This window comes from Dermacentor albipictus, chromosome 2 (genome assembly GCF_038994185.2).
Source record: "Dermacentor albipictus isolate Rhodes 1998 colony chromosome 2, USDA_Dalb.pri_finalv2, whole genome shotgun sequence".
Lineage (NCBI taxonomy): Eukaryota > Metazoa > Arthropoda > Arachnida > Ixodida > Ixodidae > Dermacentor > Dermacentor albipictus.
This window is the reverse complement of record NC_091822.1, coordinates 105,223,696-105,244,378: the sequence shown is the minus strand read 5'-3', so window position 1 is coordinate 105,244,378 and position 20,683 is coordinate 105,223,696. Positions and strand designations below refer to the sequence as shown.

General features: G+C 44.1%; 1 protein-coding gene across 4 annotated transcripts in view; it reads right to left on the bottom strand.

The window, feature by feature from the left end:
• Positions 1-807: 807 nt before the first annotated feature.
• The window catches only part of LOC135919497 (putative RNA-binding protein EEED8.10), a 75,632-nt gene continuing 55,756 nt past the window's right edge, over positions 808-20,683 (bottom strand). For 3 of the 4 annotated variants that reach the window (XM_065453363.1, XM_065453364.1, XM_065453362.1), the window contains exons 19-22: positions 18,942-19,043; positions 16,610-16,657; positions 6,675-6,713; positions 808-2,531 (exon numbers count right to left, since the gene is read on the bottom strand). In XM_065453363.1, the coding sequence (XP_065309435.1) occupies positions 2,077-2,531; positions 6,675-6,713; positions 16,610-16,657; positions 18,942-19,043 (644 nt within the window). In that variant the 3' untranslated portion in view covers positions 808-2,076. The remainder of the gene's footprint in view (positions 2,532-6,674; positions 6,714-16,609; positions 16,658-18,941; positions 19,044-20,683) is intronic. The other variant, XM_065453365.1, reaches the window with a different exon arrangement.

The following is a 20,683-nucleotide window of genomic DNA, read 5'->3' as shown; positions in this document are numbered from 1 at the left end:
AGCCAATGCACAAGATATTGAAGGTCCCGAGACTGCTTTGACTAACCTAGGTGTGTGGGTAACCCTTGTACTTTGGTTCACCTCGTGTTGGCTTTCGACTTAATGAGCTATGTTGAGATCGACGACTGCAACAACATGAATACTGTGACGGTGATCCTCTTGCATCGCGCAGCAGATATCGTGATCATTTTCAGGCGTGCCATGCGACGGTCAACGTAAAGTGTCGCCATTGAATGATGAAGCATCAGTGGTGTGCTGTTGCACTTTTGGGTGTAACAACCGACAAGAAAAACGTAACAAATGGGAAGCTAATATATACGCATAAACCTCATGAAAGCTAAATGGGACCTGTGCTTCAGAGCGTATGAACTGGGAAGATGTAGCAAACAGGAATGCATCAAGGAGGTTCTGCTGCAATAAACCCGACATAATTGTTAGAGAGAATGTCAGCAAAAAGAGCAGTCTCTACACATCTAACATGGTGCAAGCTCATTGTAGCGACTAAATGTTGCGAGGTACCTGTGCAAAAACACATTTGTAAGAGGAAACCCGGACTCGCCTTGGTTATAATCATCGCATCTCGAAGACCAAGTGATGTGGTCCTTTTATAAGCGAGATGATGCCAGACAAGTCCCCACTTTCGTACACATTCTTCAGAAATTGCACTGCTGCAGAGTGCATAACGTCTAAAAACAGACCACGTAAAGCCTGATAATGACAATATCTAGGCACACACCTGGGAACTGCAGATTGTGCTCTGCAATGAGCAACAAAAATGCAAGAATGCAACACAGCACAACAAAGGCATGCAAACAGACAAGACAAGATGCCGATTTTTTATTTTGCTTCACATAATTTATTGTCAAACATCAGTAAACAACAAGGAAAACTAGGATGTCATGTACATAAGTCTGTGGCTTTATACTATTGCAGAGTGGTTCTCAATTGAGCGGTCTATCACAAGGTGAAATGACATGTCCACAAAGGAGCCACCACTTGCAACTCATTGCTAATGCTGCAGTAAGAATCAAATTTTAGAATTTCATTTGTTTATGTATGCCATCTTTACATCCATGTCACACATGCTACTGCTAGTAGATCGAAACATGGCTTGGATCGTGCTTATTTTTCAGTAACCAGGGCTGTTAATTTGTGGTTTTCGAGGCCAATCTCAGATCTAAAGTTCATTTTGTACCTGCTGCTAAGCATAAAAATAAATATACGTTTCTCGTAAATTGCTTCAGCTATGGAATACACAATCATGTCAAACTCCAAGACAGATGTGACTAGTCATCAACACTGAACGCAAGAAAAGAAAAAAAATAAAGGCATGTACACCCTAAGCCAAGGAAGCATTAGGCAAGTTGTACTGCAGACAAAAAAGGCAAATCATCAGTGTATGTGCTTGATGCAACTGATGAAAACTTCGTTCAGACGGGGAAAGCTAAGAGATACAGTTTGCTGCAACAAAATCTTTTGATGACAGCATACAAAAATCTGAGTATTGCAAAAGGGCAGCATAGCTTTAAAAGCCTAGGAATTGTTCAACACATCAGTTTTCTAACCCTTTCCCCTACAAAAACAAATTTGTGCATGGTTTATCCACTAACAGCAAATTGTAGTAGAGGTATTGCCCAACTTACATAATGCTTAAATCTTTTTTACTGGACAGTTCATTGTTCTTGACATACTTCCCCAATTTTTAACAAACACCTTGCATCATGAGCTTGGCCCAAAGTTTTGTAAAGAAAACTGATTAGTAATAACACAAAAGAACAAAGAAAAAATTAATGCAAGATGACATGCACCTGGCAGCATGACTCATGTACATTAAACCAACAATACAAATGAGTATGTCTGTAAAGATCTGTGAGCGAGCACAGCTTTGCGGTTTCAGCAGACTGCGTATGGGCAAAACAAGATTCCCTAAACAATCGGGTGGATGTACCGAGACACAGGTGGTGCGCAAAATCGCCAGAATGTGAACAGTGGAGGTGGGTCAGTCGCTGCATTAGTCCATCTGAGTGACAAACTTCATCCTCCTTGCAATAACTGCTGTGTGCATGTGGCCCTGCTTCATTCACCACACCAAAATTCCTCTTCGGCTGGGCCATACCAGTCATCGAGCGGGTCATCAGGTGGTTCGTCAAGTGAGAAGCCATCGTCTAACAAGTCCTCGGGTGACTCGTCGAGTGGGAATTCATTGTCTAACGAGTCCTCGGGTGGTTCTTCGAGTGGGAGGTCATTGTCTAACGACTCCTCGGGTGGTTCTTCGAGTGGGAGGTCATTGTCTAACAAGTCCTCGGGTGGTTCGTCGAGTGGGAGGTCATTGTCTAACATGTCCTCGGGTGATTCGTCGATTGGGAGGTTATTGTCTAACAAGTCCTCGGGTGGTTCGTCCAGTGGGTCGTCGAGTGGGCCTTCATTGTCTAACAAGTCATCGTCAACGTCAACACCATCCCACATGTTATTCATGTCGATAAATATGGCACCAGGCCTCAGCATGTCCCCGACCATCAGTTCATCGTCATCTGTCAGAGCAAATGGTCACTCGAGTTAGAAATGAGCCCTATGCCATTTGTGCGGTAACCATGCATGTCCGCACTCGTGCAATACAAGTTTACACCACACTCTGATGTAACAACAAATGGCATCATGGTTCCCTTCACCAAGAAAATCACTTTACATTTTTCGCCTGGCTATACAAAGATGATGCATACCTATGATTTATTCTATGCAAAACAGGAAAGTCCTGCATTTGAACACATTACTGAACATAATGCATGCTGAAATGACATGTCTGTACAAAATCTAACTTTACACATTCACAGCGATGTGGGTCACAGGTGGGTTACGGCAGTTAATCCTCCTGTGTGGCTGTGCAGGGCTTTCCTGCAGTGTGCAAATGACACTACTGATTGAAATCAACAGAGAGAAAAAATTCTGGTTGGCTTTGATTTGACGTGTCACAGCACCATCTCTCTGCACCTCGATGAAGTTTCAAAGGCATTTTAGTTATGACTTGACACTCTAAGCTCTTGCCTAGCACAGAAGCAATTGTATTGGTGATGTGCCATTTTTCCTCTATTTGACTAAGTTTGATTTTTTTTTACAACTACAATGCATGCATAATCTCAAAGGTTATTGTGTGGCGATGTTGAACACGGTGAGGCCTGGTCACATATAATAACCATCATGGCCACAATAAATTGTGAAACAGCTGTCATTGATATGCTTTGCGGCCACGTAAGCCACTTCATTCAGCACTAACACCTTTCTGCATTCACAAATGATTATGCTAAGGAATTTGGTACATACGAAAATAGCATAAGTTCATGTTGAACTCATACTCTCAGCATGGCTAGCAGGTGGAGATGAAGAAAGGATCATGTTGACACGAATGTCGTGTCAGAGCACTAGTGTCAACGTCTCTTTTTCTTTGCTGAATTCCCTAACCACAATGGCAATAACTCAATTAACATTCACACACATACGATACTGTCAACTATGCTTGTCTATAGTGGGTACGTTTATTTTGGACCTTGCCTTTGCTAAGAACCATTTGGTACATGTGCACATCTGAGCATATAGATTTTACTGTTCTTTTGCTGCTAATGAGCAGCTGCAAGTAAACCAGTTCGAATTACTTCTCCGTGACAGTATCTTTTAGCTGTTATATTCAATAAATATGAAAGCACATCTATTTGAAACAGAAGACCATTTATGTTAACTACTTTGAGACTTCACATGGTCAGCCTCAACAAGAACTGAATGGTGATGATGTTACATTCATCTAAGCATTTCAGGTTTCCTGAATTCTTAGCTAGGTAGCATTATGATGAAACTTACCGAAATGAACTATTATGCACAGCCGAGCAGAAAATGCTATTTTTCACATAACAGGCACTACTAAGCTCTTAATCTGCATAATGCAGGGCTTGCAGCAGATGTATATGATGACTTCTAATGGCATCCCTCTTGAAATGGGGTGGTGAAAAATAGTCACCTAGCCTGTAGGAGCTGCTTATGTGTCACAATATTGTGACCTAGCACTCTGCATGAGAATTTTCATAGCGCAACAAAAAGACAGATGAACAACAGGGCAAGGCACTTGTACTATCACTGGCTCACACACCCATTTTCACATGATATTTGTCATTTTTTTTTTGCAAAAAAAAGTAAAAGAAAGGAAAGGGACCATGCAAGATAAGGGTTGCTATAAACACTGCCAACTCATTCGTTGCCACCCTCCACAACTTTTGCACAGACACCTTAACCCTTTCAGTGTCACTGACGTAACAGAATTTTCTGCATTTCTGTCCTGCCATGTCACTAACATACCCGTACATTATTGGCTTGTATGTGCAACAGTAGCACGAAGTTGGCAAGCTCCTAGGTGGTTCCGCCATCTGTTTTACATATCTGGAAGCATATTGTCTCCTCTCTCTGGGTTTACTCAATCTGCGTCTTTGTTAGCGGCTGTGGAACGCGCCCGTACATGGGCATGGTTGTGCTGTGCAAAGCGCACGAATTCGCAAATACAGCGGCTGGTTCCTGGGCCTCGTACACCACTACGGCAGCAATTCTTTGTTCAAATATTTGTGCTATAGCGCAAGGCCACGAGACTTGTGTTCTTGCCATCTGTCGTATGTTTGCACAAGATTCTTTCTTTTCTTGATAATATCCGAGAAAAATATCTCATGCTGCGGAGCGTCACCTCCGAAAAAACATGACACTAAAAGCGTTAACAAATAGGATAATTAAGTTTTACACAAATAAACTAAATTATATAATTATTGGAGTATGGTAGCTAACTGGGCGAGTCGGTACATCTGCATGATTATTACACACAGCATACACTAAAAGGCACTGACGAAGAATAGAGACGAAACACGAGTGCTGACTCACGACTCATAGTCGCCTAGCCTGTAGGAGCTGCTTATATTTCACCATATTGTGACTTAGCACTCTGCATGACAATTTTCGTAGTGCAACAAAAAGGCAGAAGACAGATGAACAACAGGGCAAGGCACTTGTACTATTGCCGGCTCACGGACTCATTTTCACGAGATATTTTTCAATTTTGAATTTTTTTGCTAAAGAAAGAAAAGAAAGAAAGAACAGGGACCATGCAAAATATGGGTTGCTGTCGAGTCATGAGTCAGTGCTCGTGTTTTGTCTCTATTCTTTGTCCGTGCCTTTTAGTGAGCGCTGCGTGTAATAATTATGGAAATACTCATTTGCACACAATGAAAAAAATAAAATAAAAAGGCTTACAACCAGCATGGTCAGCACCTATCAATATACAGTGAACACTGTTCACGTAAATCACTCTGTTATTAAATTTTTGATGGCATTTAGTTGGGACAGCTGGCATACAAGAAAGTATGCGGAAAATTAGGTATCACAAATGTCAAAAAGCAGAATCGCAATGGCTACAAGTCCAGCTCTGATATCAAAACAGAAGAGTACAGTCAAACCTCGATATAATGAAATTGGTAAAATTGGCAACTTGCTTCGTTGTACCGAAATTTGGTTGTATAGAAATTAAACCTTTTAAGCAAATAAATACAGCCACCGATCGCTTTTTTTTTACACCGAAAGGGGACGCAGAATTTTCCGAATTATCGTCCAAGTGAAAAAAGCAAATTTGAATGAGAAAGCAATTCATTTTGATGAATTTGGGAGTCAGCAATGAATGATGCAGTTTCATGCCGTGTCGATGATATCTTCACTTTGGCAGTACGAATCAAGCAAAGCCAGCCACACTTTCGCGTGCGCTCCGCCCCCATGGCTGATAGCGTCGCCCACACTGGGAGCGCGCGCCAGCAGCGGGGAGGGAATGCGTCACCTGCCTCTTGCTCCAACAAGTCGCCGAAACTAGAGATTACGCAACCTTCAATACTAAACGCGCGGGCTAAACGTGCGGGAGGACAGCTTACATGATGCCACGCTGTCTCGGCACGCCCACTCTTTGCACAAGTGGCAGATTAACTCTAAAGGAGGGTGCACGGCTGTGTATGCGCTCAGCCGTGCTTACAGTCTTGCACAGCCACGGCCGAGAAGCGTGCCAGAAATAACAAAGCGCCAATTTATCCCTCCCTGCCCCACGGCCTTCACGCGTGCTTGATGGCGTAACCGCAAGCTCGCTCCCCTACCCCTCTATCCCTTTGCTTGTGTGGGAAGGCGGCACTCGAAGCCACCATCTTTCTTCACCCTCGCACACTTTCACTTGCACCTAAAGCACACAGTGCGCGGGCCACGATAGGGTCTTATCGCACTCAGACTTGATACGGAACATGATACGGAACACGATGCGGCTCCATTTCGGCGGTCGCTCTTGTTGTCTGGTACACGATTTGAGAGGCGATTTGGAAGCAGCCGCTTGTAATTCAATCATTTGGCCATTTGTGTCTGCGAAAGTTTCCATTCATTGTCTCGGCATTCCTTTGAGACAGAAGTGAAATTCTGTTACATTCAAATTGTACACAAACGCACTTCGTTATATTGAGGTTCCAAAAACATGGTGTTCTATGGACAAGAGGTCATGAAAAGTTAAATACTTCGTTATATAGTCAATTTCATTGAAGTTTGTTATATCAAGGTTTAACTGTATTATAAAATCAGCATGACTAATGTAAATGACTTAACTTACAAAAGTGCTCAGTACATACCATCATAGTCACTTGAGTCCCAGTACTCGTACCCAGCTGCTGAAACGAACAACGGGCCAGTGCATGAGAGCATGAGCAGAAATACTGTTATGCACCTCGCACAACATCACCACTGCAGCACATGTCCGAAGACCACATCTGACAGTATAAACAAAGCACTGGTCTCCCTCACTTCAGAAGGCAGATGAGAAATTCCTGTGAATGCAGCAGACTCCCTTTAATATGAACACGAAAAGACCACGAAAATAACCCATTCTTATAAGAAGTTTACGTAAAGGGAAGCTTAGACAACAAGAAAACAAAGGTTTTCAAACAGTTTCAGTTGCTAGAGGATTCCAGAGTTCATCTTAAAGGCCAACTGCAACAAAATTTTGCTAGAACTAAATTGAATATAAATGCCTAGCGTATACTCTCAAAGTAATCTTGGCAAATCCGCAGGGCTGGTAATCGCCGAATTTGGTTATTCATGATCATCATCATCATCATCAGCCTGATTACGCCCACTGCAGGGCAAAGGCCTCTCCCATATTTCTCCAACAACCCCGGTTATGTACTAATTGTGGCCATGCCGTCCCTGCAAACTTCTTAATCTCATCCGCCCACCTAACTTTCTGCCACCCCCTGCTACGCTTCCCTTCCCTTGGAGTCCAGTCCATAACCCTTAATGACCATCGGTTATCTTCCCTCCTGATTACATGTCCTGGCCATGCCCATTTCTTTTTCTTGGTTTGAACTAAGATGTCATTAACTCGTGTTTGTTCCCTCACCCAATCTGCCCTTTTCTTATCCCTTAACGTTACACCTATCATTCTTCTTTCCATAGCTCGTCGTGTCGTCCTTAATTTAAGCAGAACCCTTATCGTAAGCCTCCAGGTTTCTGCCCCATAGGTGAGTACTGGTAAGACACAGCTATTATATACTTTTCTCTTGAGGGATAATGGCAACCTGCTGTTCATGATCTGAGAATGCCTGCCAAACGCACCCCAACCAATTCTTATTCTTCTGATTATTTCCGTCTCATGATCTGGATCTGCCGTCACTACCTGCCCCAAGTAGGTGTATTCCCTTACGACTTCCAGTGCCTCGCTGCCTATAGTAAATTGCTGTTCTCTTCCGAGACTGTTAAACATTACTTCAGTTTTCTGCACATAAATTTTTAGACCCACTCTTCTGCTTTGCCTCTCCAGGTCAGTGAGCATGCATTGCAGTTGGTCTCCTGAGTTACTAAGCAAGGCAATATCATCAGCGAATTGCAAGTTACTAAGGTATTCTCCATTAACTTTTATCCCCATTTCTTCCCAATCCAGCTCTGAATACCTCCTGTAAACACGCTGTGAATAGCATTGGAGAGATCGTATCTCCCTGCCTGACGCCTTTCTGTATTGGGATTTTGTTGCTTTCTTTATGGAGGACTATGGTGGCTGTGGAGCCGCTATAGATATCTTTCAGTATTTTTACATATGGCTCATCTACACCCCGATTCCGTAATGCCTCCATGACTGCTGAGGTTTCGACAGAATCAAATGCTTTCTCGTAATCAATGAAAGCTATATATAAGGGTTGGTTATATTCCGACATTTCTCTATCACCTGATTGATAGCGTGAATATGATCTATTGTTGAGTAGCCTTTACGGAATCCTGCCTGGTCTTTTGCTTGACAGAAGTCTAAGGTGTTCCTGATTCTATTTGCGATTACCTTAGTAAATAGTTTGTAGGTAACGGACAGTAAGCTGATCGGCCTATAATTTTTCAAGTCTTTGGCGTCCCCTTTCTTATGGATTAGGATTATGTTAGCGTTTTTCCAAGATTCCGGTACGCTCGACGTTATGAGGCATTGCGTATACAGGGTGGCCAGGTTCTCTAGAACAATCTGCCCACCATCCTTCAACAAATCTGCTGTTACCTGATCCTCCCCAGCTGCCTTCCCTCTTTGCATATGTCCCAAGGCTTTCTTTACTTCTTCTGGCGCTACCTGTGGGATTTCGGATTCCTCTAGACTATTTTCTATTCCATTATCGTCGTGTGTGTCACTGGTACTCTATAAATCTCTATAGAACTCCTCGGCCACTTGAACTATCTCATCCATATTAGTAATGATATTGCCGGCTTTGTCTCTTAACGCATACATCTTATTCTTGCCAATTCCTAGTTTCTTCTTCACTGTTTTTAGGCTTCCTCCATTCCTGAGAGCATGTTCAATTCTATCCATATTATACTTCCTTATGTCAGCTGTCTTACGCTTGTTGATTAACTTCGAAAGTTCTGCCAGTTATATTCTAGCTGTAGGGTTAGAGGCTTTCATACATTGGCGTTTCTTGATCAGATCTTTCGTCTCCTGCGATAGTTTACTCGTATCCTGGCTAACGGAGTTACCACCGACTTCCATTGCACACTCCTTAATGAAGCCCACAAGATTGTCGTTCATTGCTTCAACACTAGATCCTCTTCCTGAGTTAAAGCCGAATACCTGTTCTGTAGCTTGATCTGGAATTCCTCTATTTTCCCTCTTACCGCTAACTCATTGATCAGCTTCTTATGTACCAGTTTCTTCCGTTCCCTTTTCAGGTCCAGGCTAATTCGAGTTCTTACCATCCTGTGGTCACTGCAGCGCACCTTGCCGAGCACGTCCACATCTTGTAAGATGCCAGGGTTAGCGCAGAGTATGAAGTCTATTTCATTTCTAGTCTCGCCGTTCGGGCTCCTCCACGTCCACTTTCGGCTATCCCGCTTGCGGAAGAAGGTATTCATTATCCTCATATCATTCTGTTCCGCAAACTCTACTAATAACACTCCCCTGATATTCCTAGTGCCTATGCTATAGTCCCCCACTGCCTTGTCTCCAGCCTGCTTCTTGCCTACCTTGGCATTAAAGTCGCCCATTAGTATAGTGTATTTAGTTTTCACTCTACCCATTGCCGATTCCACGTCTTCATAGAAGCTTTCGACTTCCTGGTCATCATGACTGGATGTAGGGACCTGTACAATGTTCATTTTGTACCTATTATTAAGTTTCACAACAAGACCTGCCACCCTCTCGTTAATGCTATAGAATTCCTGTATGTTACCAGCTATATTCTTATTAATCAGGAATGCAACGCCTAGTTCTCTTCTCTCCGCTAAGCCCCGGTAGCACAGGACGTGCCCGCTTTTTAGCACTGTATATGCTTCTTTTGGCCTTCTAACTTCACTGAGCCCTATTACATCCCATTTACTGCCCTCTAATTCCTCCTATAGCACTGCTAGACTCGCCTCACTAGATAACGTTCTAGTGTTAAACGTTGCCAGGTTCATATTCCAATGGCGGCCTGTCCGGAGCCAGTGATTTTTAGCACCTTCTGCTGCGTCGCAGGTCTGACTGCCGCCGTGGTCAGTTGCATCACAGCTGCTGGGGATTGAGGGCCGGGGTTTGATTGTGCTGTTCGTATAGGAGGTTGTGGCCAAGTACTGCACCAGGGTGGCCAATCCTGCTCTCGTGAGGGAGTGCGTTACCGGTTCTGGTCACCGGGATCAGGCCACACTCCAGGCCTGTTTATGCAATTTTATCAACACGTGGATTTTTTTTTTAATCCGGTGGAAAATTGCCGGCACCGGGATTCAAACCACGGACCTCTTGCACGCGAGGCGGGTGTTCTACCTCTGCGCCACCACTGCAGATTTTGTTATTAGCAGCTATTAAATAGCGCCTATGCAGACGACGTGTGCACCTGGCAACAAAGCAGTAGCGATGTGGATATGGCGCACATTGAAGAACCGTACGCAACTGTTAGCCTCTCAGTTGCGCTATGTTGCACCTAGGCAGCCAGGCGTATTGCTCGCTCGTCATTTGCGAGATAACTTGCATCTCTCTCGGCGTGCGTTGTAACTGCTGCACTCATGATTTGCGCTGTCGCAAGAGTGCCGATGCGTTGCGTGGCCGTCGGGTGCTCGAATACGTACTCGAGCCCGAGCGATGGCTGTGCATTACGCAACACTTAGTAAAGGAAGGCCGAACCCACCTTTTCTGTCACAGCTTTCTGAGTGCAAGCGTGCACCGCGGCGTAGCAGGCAAGTGCGACGCGCACCAGCCAATGTCTACAAAGCATTAAACTGCAGTAGACGAATCTGCACTTCAACAGCACAGTCACTTACCCATCAAGATCTGCTTGGCAAACGCTTTCTCGAGTTGACTATAAATAATATATGCCACAATGGCACATGAAAACCAAAGGTAACATTCAAAGGTAAGTTGTATTCAAGGGCGGTATTCTCGATCAATCAATTCTGGTAGTGCATCATCTTGAAGGTGTTTTGTGCGTCTCTACATCGAATGCATCGAAGTACACGAAGGAAATCCTTTTTGACATGGCCCCAGAAACGAGCAGGAACCGCGTGCTGCACTTGTCACGAGGGAGAACACGACGCAGTGGTCATGGTGTAGATGCGGTGGCAAGCTATGCACGAATGCAACGTCGCCACAGCGAAACGGGCCAATATTTATCGCGGCCGCAGTCTGGCCTGTCTGGTCGTGAGATTATGCACACTTAGCACTGAGCCCCGCTAGCGCGGTTGTGCGAAGCCTCAGCTAATTATCACCCTTCAGTACATATGGGGGTAGTTGTCTGGTTGGTCTGATCATTCGACGAGTCTGGCACTTCCAGCGTGCCAGGCAACACCCAGTGAAGTCTGATACGTCGTGCCGGATACGTTAAGATCGCTGAAATTTTAGCCTGCACTTTAAACGTGACCCGCAGCAGTCCGGCGATCAGGTGTTGCCGCATCACTAGCGGATAAGTGCGTGGCGAGCGAGCGCTTATTTGTTTGTCGAAGGCGCAAACTCAACACAATCGCTTCAGTGAACCCGAACAGCATGCTGCTGTTCAGCCAAGCTAGCGTGCGATGCGCCCTGTTCCAGTTGCTCCGGCATGCGATGGGACATGTTCTATTCCCGTATCAGCCATATAAGACTGTAGATTGTCCAATTTTCGTCGATTTAGCGTAACTGCACTGCACGTGGATCGCGTCCGTGTTAAGCTGGACTATATCGGACTATACTTTAGCTTGGCCACCCCAATACGCTCTTCTTTGAGCGGAGGCAGAACGCATCGAGGCCCTGCTGTTGAATGTAGACAGCCAGATAGAGAAAACATGCTCGGCTCGGAGAACACCTAGCATTAAAAGAACATCGTGGATGCGCAACAGCCTTGTCACAGTGCACGAAGCAGCTAAGAAAGCATACTAACTCTGTGACTAACAGACGTGCAGGACCTGTTCACTGATACACCAGAACGGAATGCAAGCAAAGAAAGCAGAGGGTGCTGGTTCGCCACATTCTTGACTCTATGTCACTTCCGCCGAGCGATAATGGCATCATTTTTGTTTTCAGTTTCGGTATGGAAGATCCATTTTTGCGAGCTCTTTGCGACTGGTTGAGCTGCATTTCAAGATTTTGCACAGAGGCTACTGATTGTCTAAACTATCTGAAACTAGGCTTTCTACGTAGTCGAAAATTTTGTTGCAGTTGGCCTTTAAGTGGGCCTTCTGGGCTAAGGCATTGTAGTGATGCTTTCTGTTCGATTCCATGCCACCTGATCTCATTTTAATTTATTTATAACGTGAGTGTGGGGTCGCACTAGCCACTGATGAAGCGCAATAAGGAAGAGCACCAGAAAAGCATCGCTACAAATTTGCAGCCTTCTACAGAAATTTAGGCAGGGGAATAGAAAAATTTTCTTGAAGCACATTTTGGACCCCTTTTTAATTCCATGTACAAGGAACATTCCGAAAGTAAGCTTCGTCACTTTTTTTTAAAGAGAAGATGGTACACCAGGAGAAACAAGCAATCACCATAAAATCCAGGCCCATTGCTGGTTCAATGACGAAAGGAGCGTCAGCGGAGGAGGAATGACACATGCACAGAGCGCTGAAGAAGAGAGAGTAGCAGCAGACCGGCGTGCCCGAGGTTATTCGAGTACAAATAACGATCACAGACATATGTGTGCTGACAACATGGTCACTAATGGAAGTGCGTGCTGTTATCCGGTTTGAATGGGCATGGGGTACTAGTGCGGTCGTCATCCACGAATGCCTACACATCGTGTATGGTGAAGAGGTCATGTCTCGGGCCTTATGTCGCAGGGCACCAAGTTTTACCATAGTGGTTTCGACAAACTGATTGCAAGCTATGACAACTGTCTCAACGTCAGTGGTGACTATGTGGAAAAATAGTGCTAGGTGTATAGTTTATGATGCCGTGGTGTATTTCTTTTGGCAATGAAGTTTCCATATGAAAATAAATGACGAAACTTACTTTCAGAATGTCCCTCAATTATGCACATACTGTAATGATAAGCATAATTTCTGTGCTTGCGACATTAAATGGGAAGAAAAGGCCCAAAAAGAAGAGAAAACACATACTGCATGCATGGCGTGTTCATACACACACACTGCATTGCTGTGTGATGCCTGCAGTTGAATGTTTTACATCTGCCACTATAACTGTAATGCTGGCTCCACTCCCAGGGCTAGATCTAGTACGCATACACAAATAGCCAAGAAATTAGATGGGCAAACAGTCACCTCAATAAACCGCTCATCCGGTAGGGCGTCACATACATAATGCAAAAGATGTGGGCCCAGCTCACACCTGTAGCAAGTTGCTTTTGCATCTATTTTCATTTCCTTTTTTTCTGATCATTTCAGCTAGGGGTGTGCAAATGCTACTCGAATATCACCGAATAGTGAACTGTTCGAATAATTTGGTATGAAGACCCATGCAGTGCTGCACGTTGCATGCTTTGCAGAGCCACTCGTTCTTGATGCTGCGCAAACGACCCACGAACTTGTGACCCTCCCGATTTTGGAATCTTTGACAGGTAGAAAATCACGCCAAACTTGACAATGAAACAGCGTCTACTCTTTACTGTTACTTACTTTACTGTTTACTTAGCGTTTACTCTTTACTGCCAACTATTATCGACCTGCACAGCAGCAATGATGGCTACGTGCGACGCGGTAATCAAGTCATTTGATGCGTGGTCCATGCTTTTCTCTGTTGGACAGATTGACCTTATAATATCTCACCTCCCGTAAAGATAGGAAAGTTCTTCTGCATTTTAGAGAAAAACTGTAAAGAAATAAAAGATTGCCACGAAACACAGGCCTGGTAATAAACTGAGAACGTCTTTGTATGCAGTACACAACACAGCATCATTAATTCTTTATCTTTAAAGGAAAAAAAGCACTTGATTCTATTCAAAAGACATTCTATTGATACAAAATTATTTTCCAGACCTTCAAGTACTAGAAGTGAGCTGTAATTAGTGCTGGCACACTAATTTGGAGTTCTCTTTAACAAGAGTAGACTGTGCTGTATATCTTGACTTCTGTGTGCTTAAGTTTTTGATAGCGTGATACATTCTTGACATGTAATGTCAGAAGACTCCAGAGCATGCCCAACATGTTTTTTTGCCTAGAATTTGTAAGCTATAGATTTCGTAAATTTTTTCTGGGATTCAATATTCGATTCAAAATGCACTATTCGGTAAAGGTGTGCGATTACTCGAATATTCGATTCCAGATAATACGATTCCCCATACGCTAATATCAGAAACGCTCTCGCACACCATGGAAGAGGCAAAACAGGTGCTGTATGATGCGGGTTTGCTGCACATTTGTAAAGGAGCAGGCAAACCACCAGTACTTTTACGCAAAAAACAACTATGAACATGCCTAGAGGGTTTGGTTTGCTATTGTGATTCTAGACTGCACAAAATAATACACCTGGTGATGGCGTTGTGAAATGTTTATTTACCATTTGGAAACAGACTCAGTGTTGCAAAGGGCAGCAGTGCTGTTCTTATGTGTGTGCGCTGAATGTTTTCTTTTCAGTGCAGGTTCTGATAAGCCAGCTGTGCCACCACTGTATGTATGAACTTTTCCGAACGAACTCTTGTGCTCACAAAAATGTTTGAAAAAAGAAGAAACGAAAACGAAGAAGCTTGGCTTTTCTTCCATTAATTGTTTCTCGTCTATTTGTTAGACAACACAGTGGACCATACTGAAGTGTGGTTTTTCAGCCTGGTAAGGAGACATCCAACACGTGTGCACGCATGAAAGGTGCAGGTGAAAGACATAGCAGTATCACCTGTGTGTTTCTGGGAGAACTGCTTCACTGTGGAGCTTTCCCATGGCCCACTACCCCTAATCTAGCACGCTATACCGATGAATGTGTGGAGTGGTGCCATAACATAATGTGCATCCTCTGCTTTTGTATGTCGCACAGATTGGCTTTAACAAGCGGACAATAAGCCCACAGAAACCACCCGTCCTAAAGACTTAAAAAAAGAAAAAAAAAGAAAAGCCCTTCCATTTTCTGGAACAAAACCAGAAAGCAACTTTCTAAGCAACAGAAGATTGCCATAGTATGGCCCACTATCAAACTGAACATACTATACTATATTCCAAGTACCTAACCCTCATATTCAGAAATGCATCTTAACTGGAAGCCCATGCTTGACTTTACATGTAAACGACCCCTGGTGCGAACGCACCTAAAATGCTCATTGCATTTCCTTAGGGGCGTTCACAATAGGAGTAATTTAAATCGAGCCAAGCGCGAGTTTCAAGTTAAGATGCATTTATGAATACGGGGGCAAGTTACTGATAGTAACATTCTTGTTACGAATTGAGAGTAGATTTCTAAGCAAATGCAACACCATGTTTTTTTTATGGCCAGTGTTTGTAAGCATAGAAAATATTTTCCAGTATTCAATATTCGATTTGATATTCGGCTTTCTTTTCTTGATTCAATTCGATATTCGATTTGAAATCTACTGTTCAATTTTTACACACCCCAACTATACTCTGTATTTGCACACCCCTAACTTCTACGCTTCATTAGTAAAAGAACAGGTAATTTGCCCTGTGCTTTCCTTGGCTACATTGTCTGCTGGCTTCATGTCGTGAGCACTTTATAAAAGCTTGCAGGCTCAAATGTACTGGGCAGTATAGGAAGTTTGTTTAATTAATGTGCTAAGCATGCAATACGTGCTATGTGTCACAGTACTAGTACAGTCTACACTCGCTACAATGGACCCTTGTACAACGGACCCATGTACAACAGACTTTCAGATATAACGGACCATATTTTAGCCTTAGTTTGTTCTACCTATTTTATTTATGCAACAAAGTTCGCTTTTGACAGACTGCGCTACAATGGACCACTGGCTACAGCGGATGATATTAGCGGCAACTTTTGTCAAAATCGGGCACATGAAACACTTTTGGCGTGTTGACACGGGCTGGCAACTGATTTGCGAGGGTCAGCCGACGATTACGCCTCAATATCTTGCACGTGAGGGATGCAGGAAAACAGGATGGAAGCGTGCCGTCTTTTGCACATGAGGCACGGGATGGGGGGGGGAGGAGGGGGAGGTGAAGGAAAGAGGGGGGGGGGTTCTACTCTGGCGACTGCTGTTAATGATGCGGCCGCGTGGGTGCCGTATTTTGAAAGTCCTCTGCAATGTGGACAAGGTGCGCCCAGTGCAGGCAGCTTCGTATGTGCTGTGCTTTCGACGTATAGTTCATATTGAAAGGAGAGAGAGCACAAAGGTCAATTCGCTCGCTGCCGCCGCCGCGCTTATCTTGCGTAATTTGCTATCGCAATCGATGCTTTGTTTTTCGGGTGAAACTGCGACATTTTGTTTGTTTTTTTACTTTGGACGTTCGTCACTCACTCTTTGCAATAAAGTTGTTAGACATCGCGGCGAAAGTTTCGGAAGAGAGGCGTCACAGCTATTGTGTACTTCGGATGAAACAGACGTTTTTTTGTCGGATTATCAGGGTCCGTTGTAATGAGAGTCGACTGTATATACCAAATATCCTTCCCACACTCAGTTTGTGAGCAGGGACAATAACAGAAAACAAAAAAACAGCTTTGAGCTTCACGCATCTGTACCTTCATAGTCATACAGGTCCTGATCCCAGTAGTCGTCATAGTCGAAATCTGCACACACACACAAAAAACAACATAGTTATAAAATGATTACTTAAATGTCTCACACTGTGTGCTTCCTTTGTCTCTGTCGGTTCCTACGCTATAGCCTTCCACTATGTTCAACCAACAAGCCCAACTAGTTACTCTGCTTAGCATCACTTAAACGGTTTAATCTTCTCAAACCCATTTGCGCCCGAGAACACAAAACTTTGCGGAGGCTCACTGAAGTGAAATGGTAAAATGACTGCAACAACATACATGTGAGAGAAGCACAAAGAGGTCTGAGAGTGCCATAATGTTAACTTTTAAGCATGAACAGTCTTTAGTTCTTTTCATCAGAGTCTGTCAGTCGCAAATCATAAACTGTAAATTAATCGACTGATGAGGTTTAACATAGCAAAGAAACACCTGAATTATGAGAGGTGCTATAGTGCAAAACTTCAGATTACAATTTGGATGACTAGATATTTTACAAAGTGCATCCAAATCTGAGTACATGAGCATGTTTTGCATTCTTCACTCATAGGAGTGTGGTAGCGGCAGCCCAGAACTCGGCATGCAACCTTATGCCCAGCAGCAGAACACCACCGAGTAATCATGGTAGTTAATAAAGTTACATATTAGTAGTTGGCTAGCCAATCAGCAATGCGAGTCTTGTCAAGCTACACAGGCAAGAAAAAACTGCGACAAAATGTGCTCCAGAGCATCTTTTTCAGCTGCAGGTTTAGACAGAACAAGGAGTACACAAAATATGTCAGCCAATGCACAACTGCAATGATGCCGGTTACTCTTCAAAGCCACAAATATTGGATGATGCTGTGAGCAGCCATAGTAATGGCTGGACGCTACCATAATTGTAAAAATTTAAAGTGTTAAGGAAAGTTATGGTTACTGAATCAACACAGATCTATTCACAAAGGCCACACGACCCTGAGAAAAAACACCTCGCCAACAAAAGCAAGTGCACAGGATGACCGCTGCATGTTCACAGCTGCCATCCTTGCAAAATATTGTATGGTGGCTGTTCTGAAAATATTGTTCTGAATGCCGTTGGCAGGTGTAGAACAGTCTCCTTTCAGAGCTTCGAACAACCAGTCACGAGATTGGCTTTGGATTTGCATAGCGGACTTGAAAATATCATGTAACAGCGTGCTGACCCCCAGCTGCAGACGCATTTACACGGATGGCAGAGGGACACAGACCCCCCCCAAAGGAAGAGAACGTCGAACGAACTTGCCGTGGGCTCCCCAATTTGAAAACTTTCTAATGTCAACAATGATGACTGCGCATAGCGGTGCTGAGTGACGTGATGTGCATTCCCCGCTTTTGTCTGTCGTTTAGATTGGCCTTATAAAGAGCTGACGATAACCCACAGAAACCACCTGCCATAGAGAAGAAACTTTATGGCAAAACTATCTGGAAGAAACTGGAAAGCAATACTTTCTAAGCAATAAGATTGCCACTAAACACTGCATGGCCACTATTACCCTGAAAACCCCATTGGTATTTCGGGCAGCTTTGCTGTTTCTTCAGCTTCAGAGGGGAAAACTCACTTCATTCTAGTTGACAAATATACCATAGGTAAAAATAGGTAAAAAATATTTTCTAGGCTTTCGTATACGAACTGAACTGGATTGAATTCTGGGGTTTTGTGTGCCAAAACCACGATCTGATTACGAGGCGCGCAGCGGCGGGGGACTTCGGATTATTTGTGACCACAAGAGGATCTTTAACGTGCTCCCAACGCACGGGACATGGGCGTTTGAATTTCGCCCCGATCGAAATATGGCCGCCATGGCCAGGAGATTCGATCCTGTGAACTTGTGCTTAGCAGCGCAACATCATAGCCGCTGAACCACAGAGGCGGGTAATATACAAACCGAGTTGTTAGCAGTGTAGGCATACTAATTTCGTGTTCCCTTAATAAGTGTAGAGCATACTGTGCATCTCGATTCATAGGTACCATAAGTACCTATATGCAAGTTATTGGTAGCTAGCAAGATTCCTGTTAAGTAATGCAATTAGTTTCCCAAGTAGGAGCAGCACTGTGCTTCTTGCACAAAATTTGGAGGCATAAATGCTTGTGTTAAATTTTCTGATATTCGATAATCAATTCAGTATTTGTCTTTTTTTTTTCTTTATCCCATTCAATATTTAATTCGAAATCTACTATTCAGTATTCGCACACCCCTAGTGTCTACAATAGCATTCCACCACCTCCTCTCCGCTTGCCTCTGTACGCATAAGAGACAAGGAATGATAAAGCTTTAGACTTGATAGGAGAACAACTCACCCATATCGCCAGGCAAATAGCTCTCCACACAGTAGTCACTGTAATCGATTTTCAACTTCCCCTTACTGTCGGTGGAAAGTTGGCCTAGCTCGACGGATGTTCCTGAAAAAGCGATAAAAGCCAGACCACTGTGAAAACATTGCTTGCCCTTGCAAAGAATATGCAACCTATTTACCTATGAATACGCAGAAGGAAAATTTGTCCCAAAGCATAAAGCAGTAAAAGCAACAGCTAGCACAACTCTAGTAGAATATCTCACAAGCTCTTGAAGAAAAAAATGGCAGCTGCACTTGTAGTTTTGACATGACAGGTTATCGCAACTGGGTGCCATTTTGAAAGAACTATACGATGCCACATTTCACCTTTAGATGGATGCTTCTAAGGGAAATTTACAGCTAGGTGCGGGAACGCATCAGGAACAAAAGTGACATCGATAATTTTAGGGGGTAGGGGTAGGGGCAACGATAACTCGTGCCCGTCGGTTGCGTCGTTGTTGGCCTATTATGATAAAATGGTCTCAGAGACGCAACGTCAAGAATATTTGGCATCAGTGTCTGGTCAGTCTCGTATTTACCCAGTGTTACCGCGCATTAAACGAGTACGTGAAGTAAAACGCGCTGCCACCAACAGCAAGGGAGGGCCGACCCTGCAAGAAGACTTCGTCAGCAACAGGATGTTTTTAAAGTGTCCCCCAAGTGTAACGCAGGGGCTTATTGATAAATATGCCAGCTATCAATGCAAGGTGGCAACTAGTACATGGTTCACGGTGAAGTCCAGACGGAGCCCTGGCCGCTTTCTGTTTTAAAGTGGAGTCGCAGTCCTATGCTACACACGTTTTTGGCACCACACCGACTTAGAGCTACTATATACCAGTGGAGTTCCAATGCGGTACACGGCACGAGCGTTCGCTGCAGTGCGTGTCCGTGTGCCTTCTTTCAGGGAGAGAGAGAGAGAGAGAGAGAAAAATTTATTCAGACCATCGAGGTTGTTGCTCTTGAGATCGAGTGGGTGGTGTCCTCATTCCAGGACTCCACTGGCCATGGCTGCTCGACGTACTTTCAGGGAACTTTCCCACAGGGGACAGTTTTAGTTTAGCGTACGCAACTATAGCGGGCGCTAAGCAGCGCACGTTTTCTATAATTTTAGTTGGCCGGCGATATCTTCGAATCTCAGAGGCCACATGCAGTCGTTGCGGCTATTTCGCGCCTATAGCGATAGGTGGCGCTCACATCTCGAATGTTTCTTTCGTTAGGCTTCGACTCGTTCGAAACGAGCAGCGATCTCGAAAACACCACGAGGTTATCCATAATACTGTCGTCGAAGCGACCTGAGACTAAGCGAAAGCCGTTTACACAGTCATTTGCTACGAACGAAGTACATTTTACAAAAGCAACGCCAAATTAAATTCGAAGCGGGCAGCCGGGACTGCTGCCATGTTTCCCGCAAACTCCGCAAACCACGCAAAAACGCTAACGCCAACTCGTTTGCGTTGCGTACGCCTGCTATACCCGCTATTTCGTTTAAAGTTCAGCGCATGCGCAGTGACGACTCGCTATTTTTTAGTGTACGCGATGGTATAGTGTACGCTATACTAAAACTGTCTAATATCAAGCTGCGCGGCCATGTGCGTCCCTTCCAAAACGTTTCGTGACTAATCCGCTAGGGCAGGGCGCATGCGCCGTCGCGCCGTGGGAAAGGTGGATTGGATGCGAAACCAAAACCGTGTTTGCAGCAGTTGTACG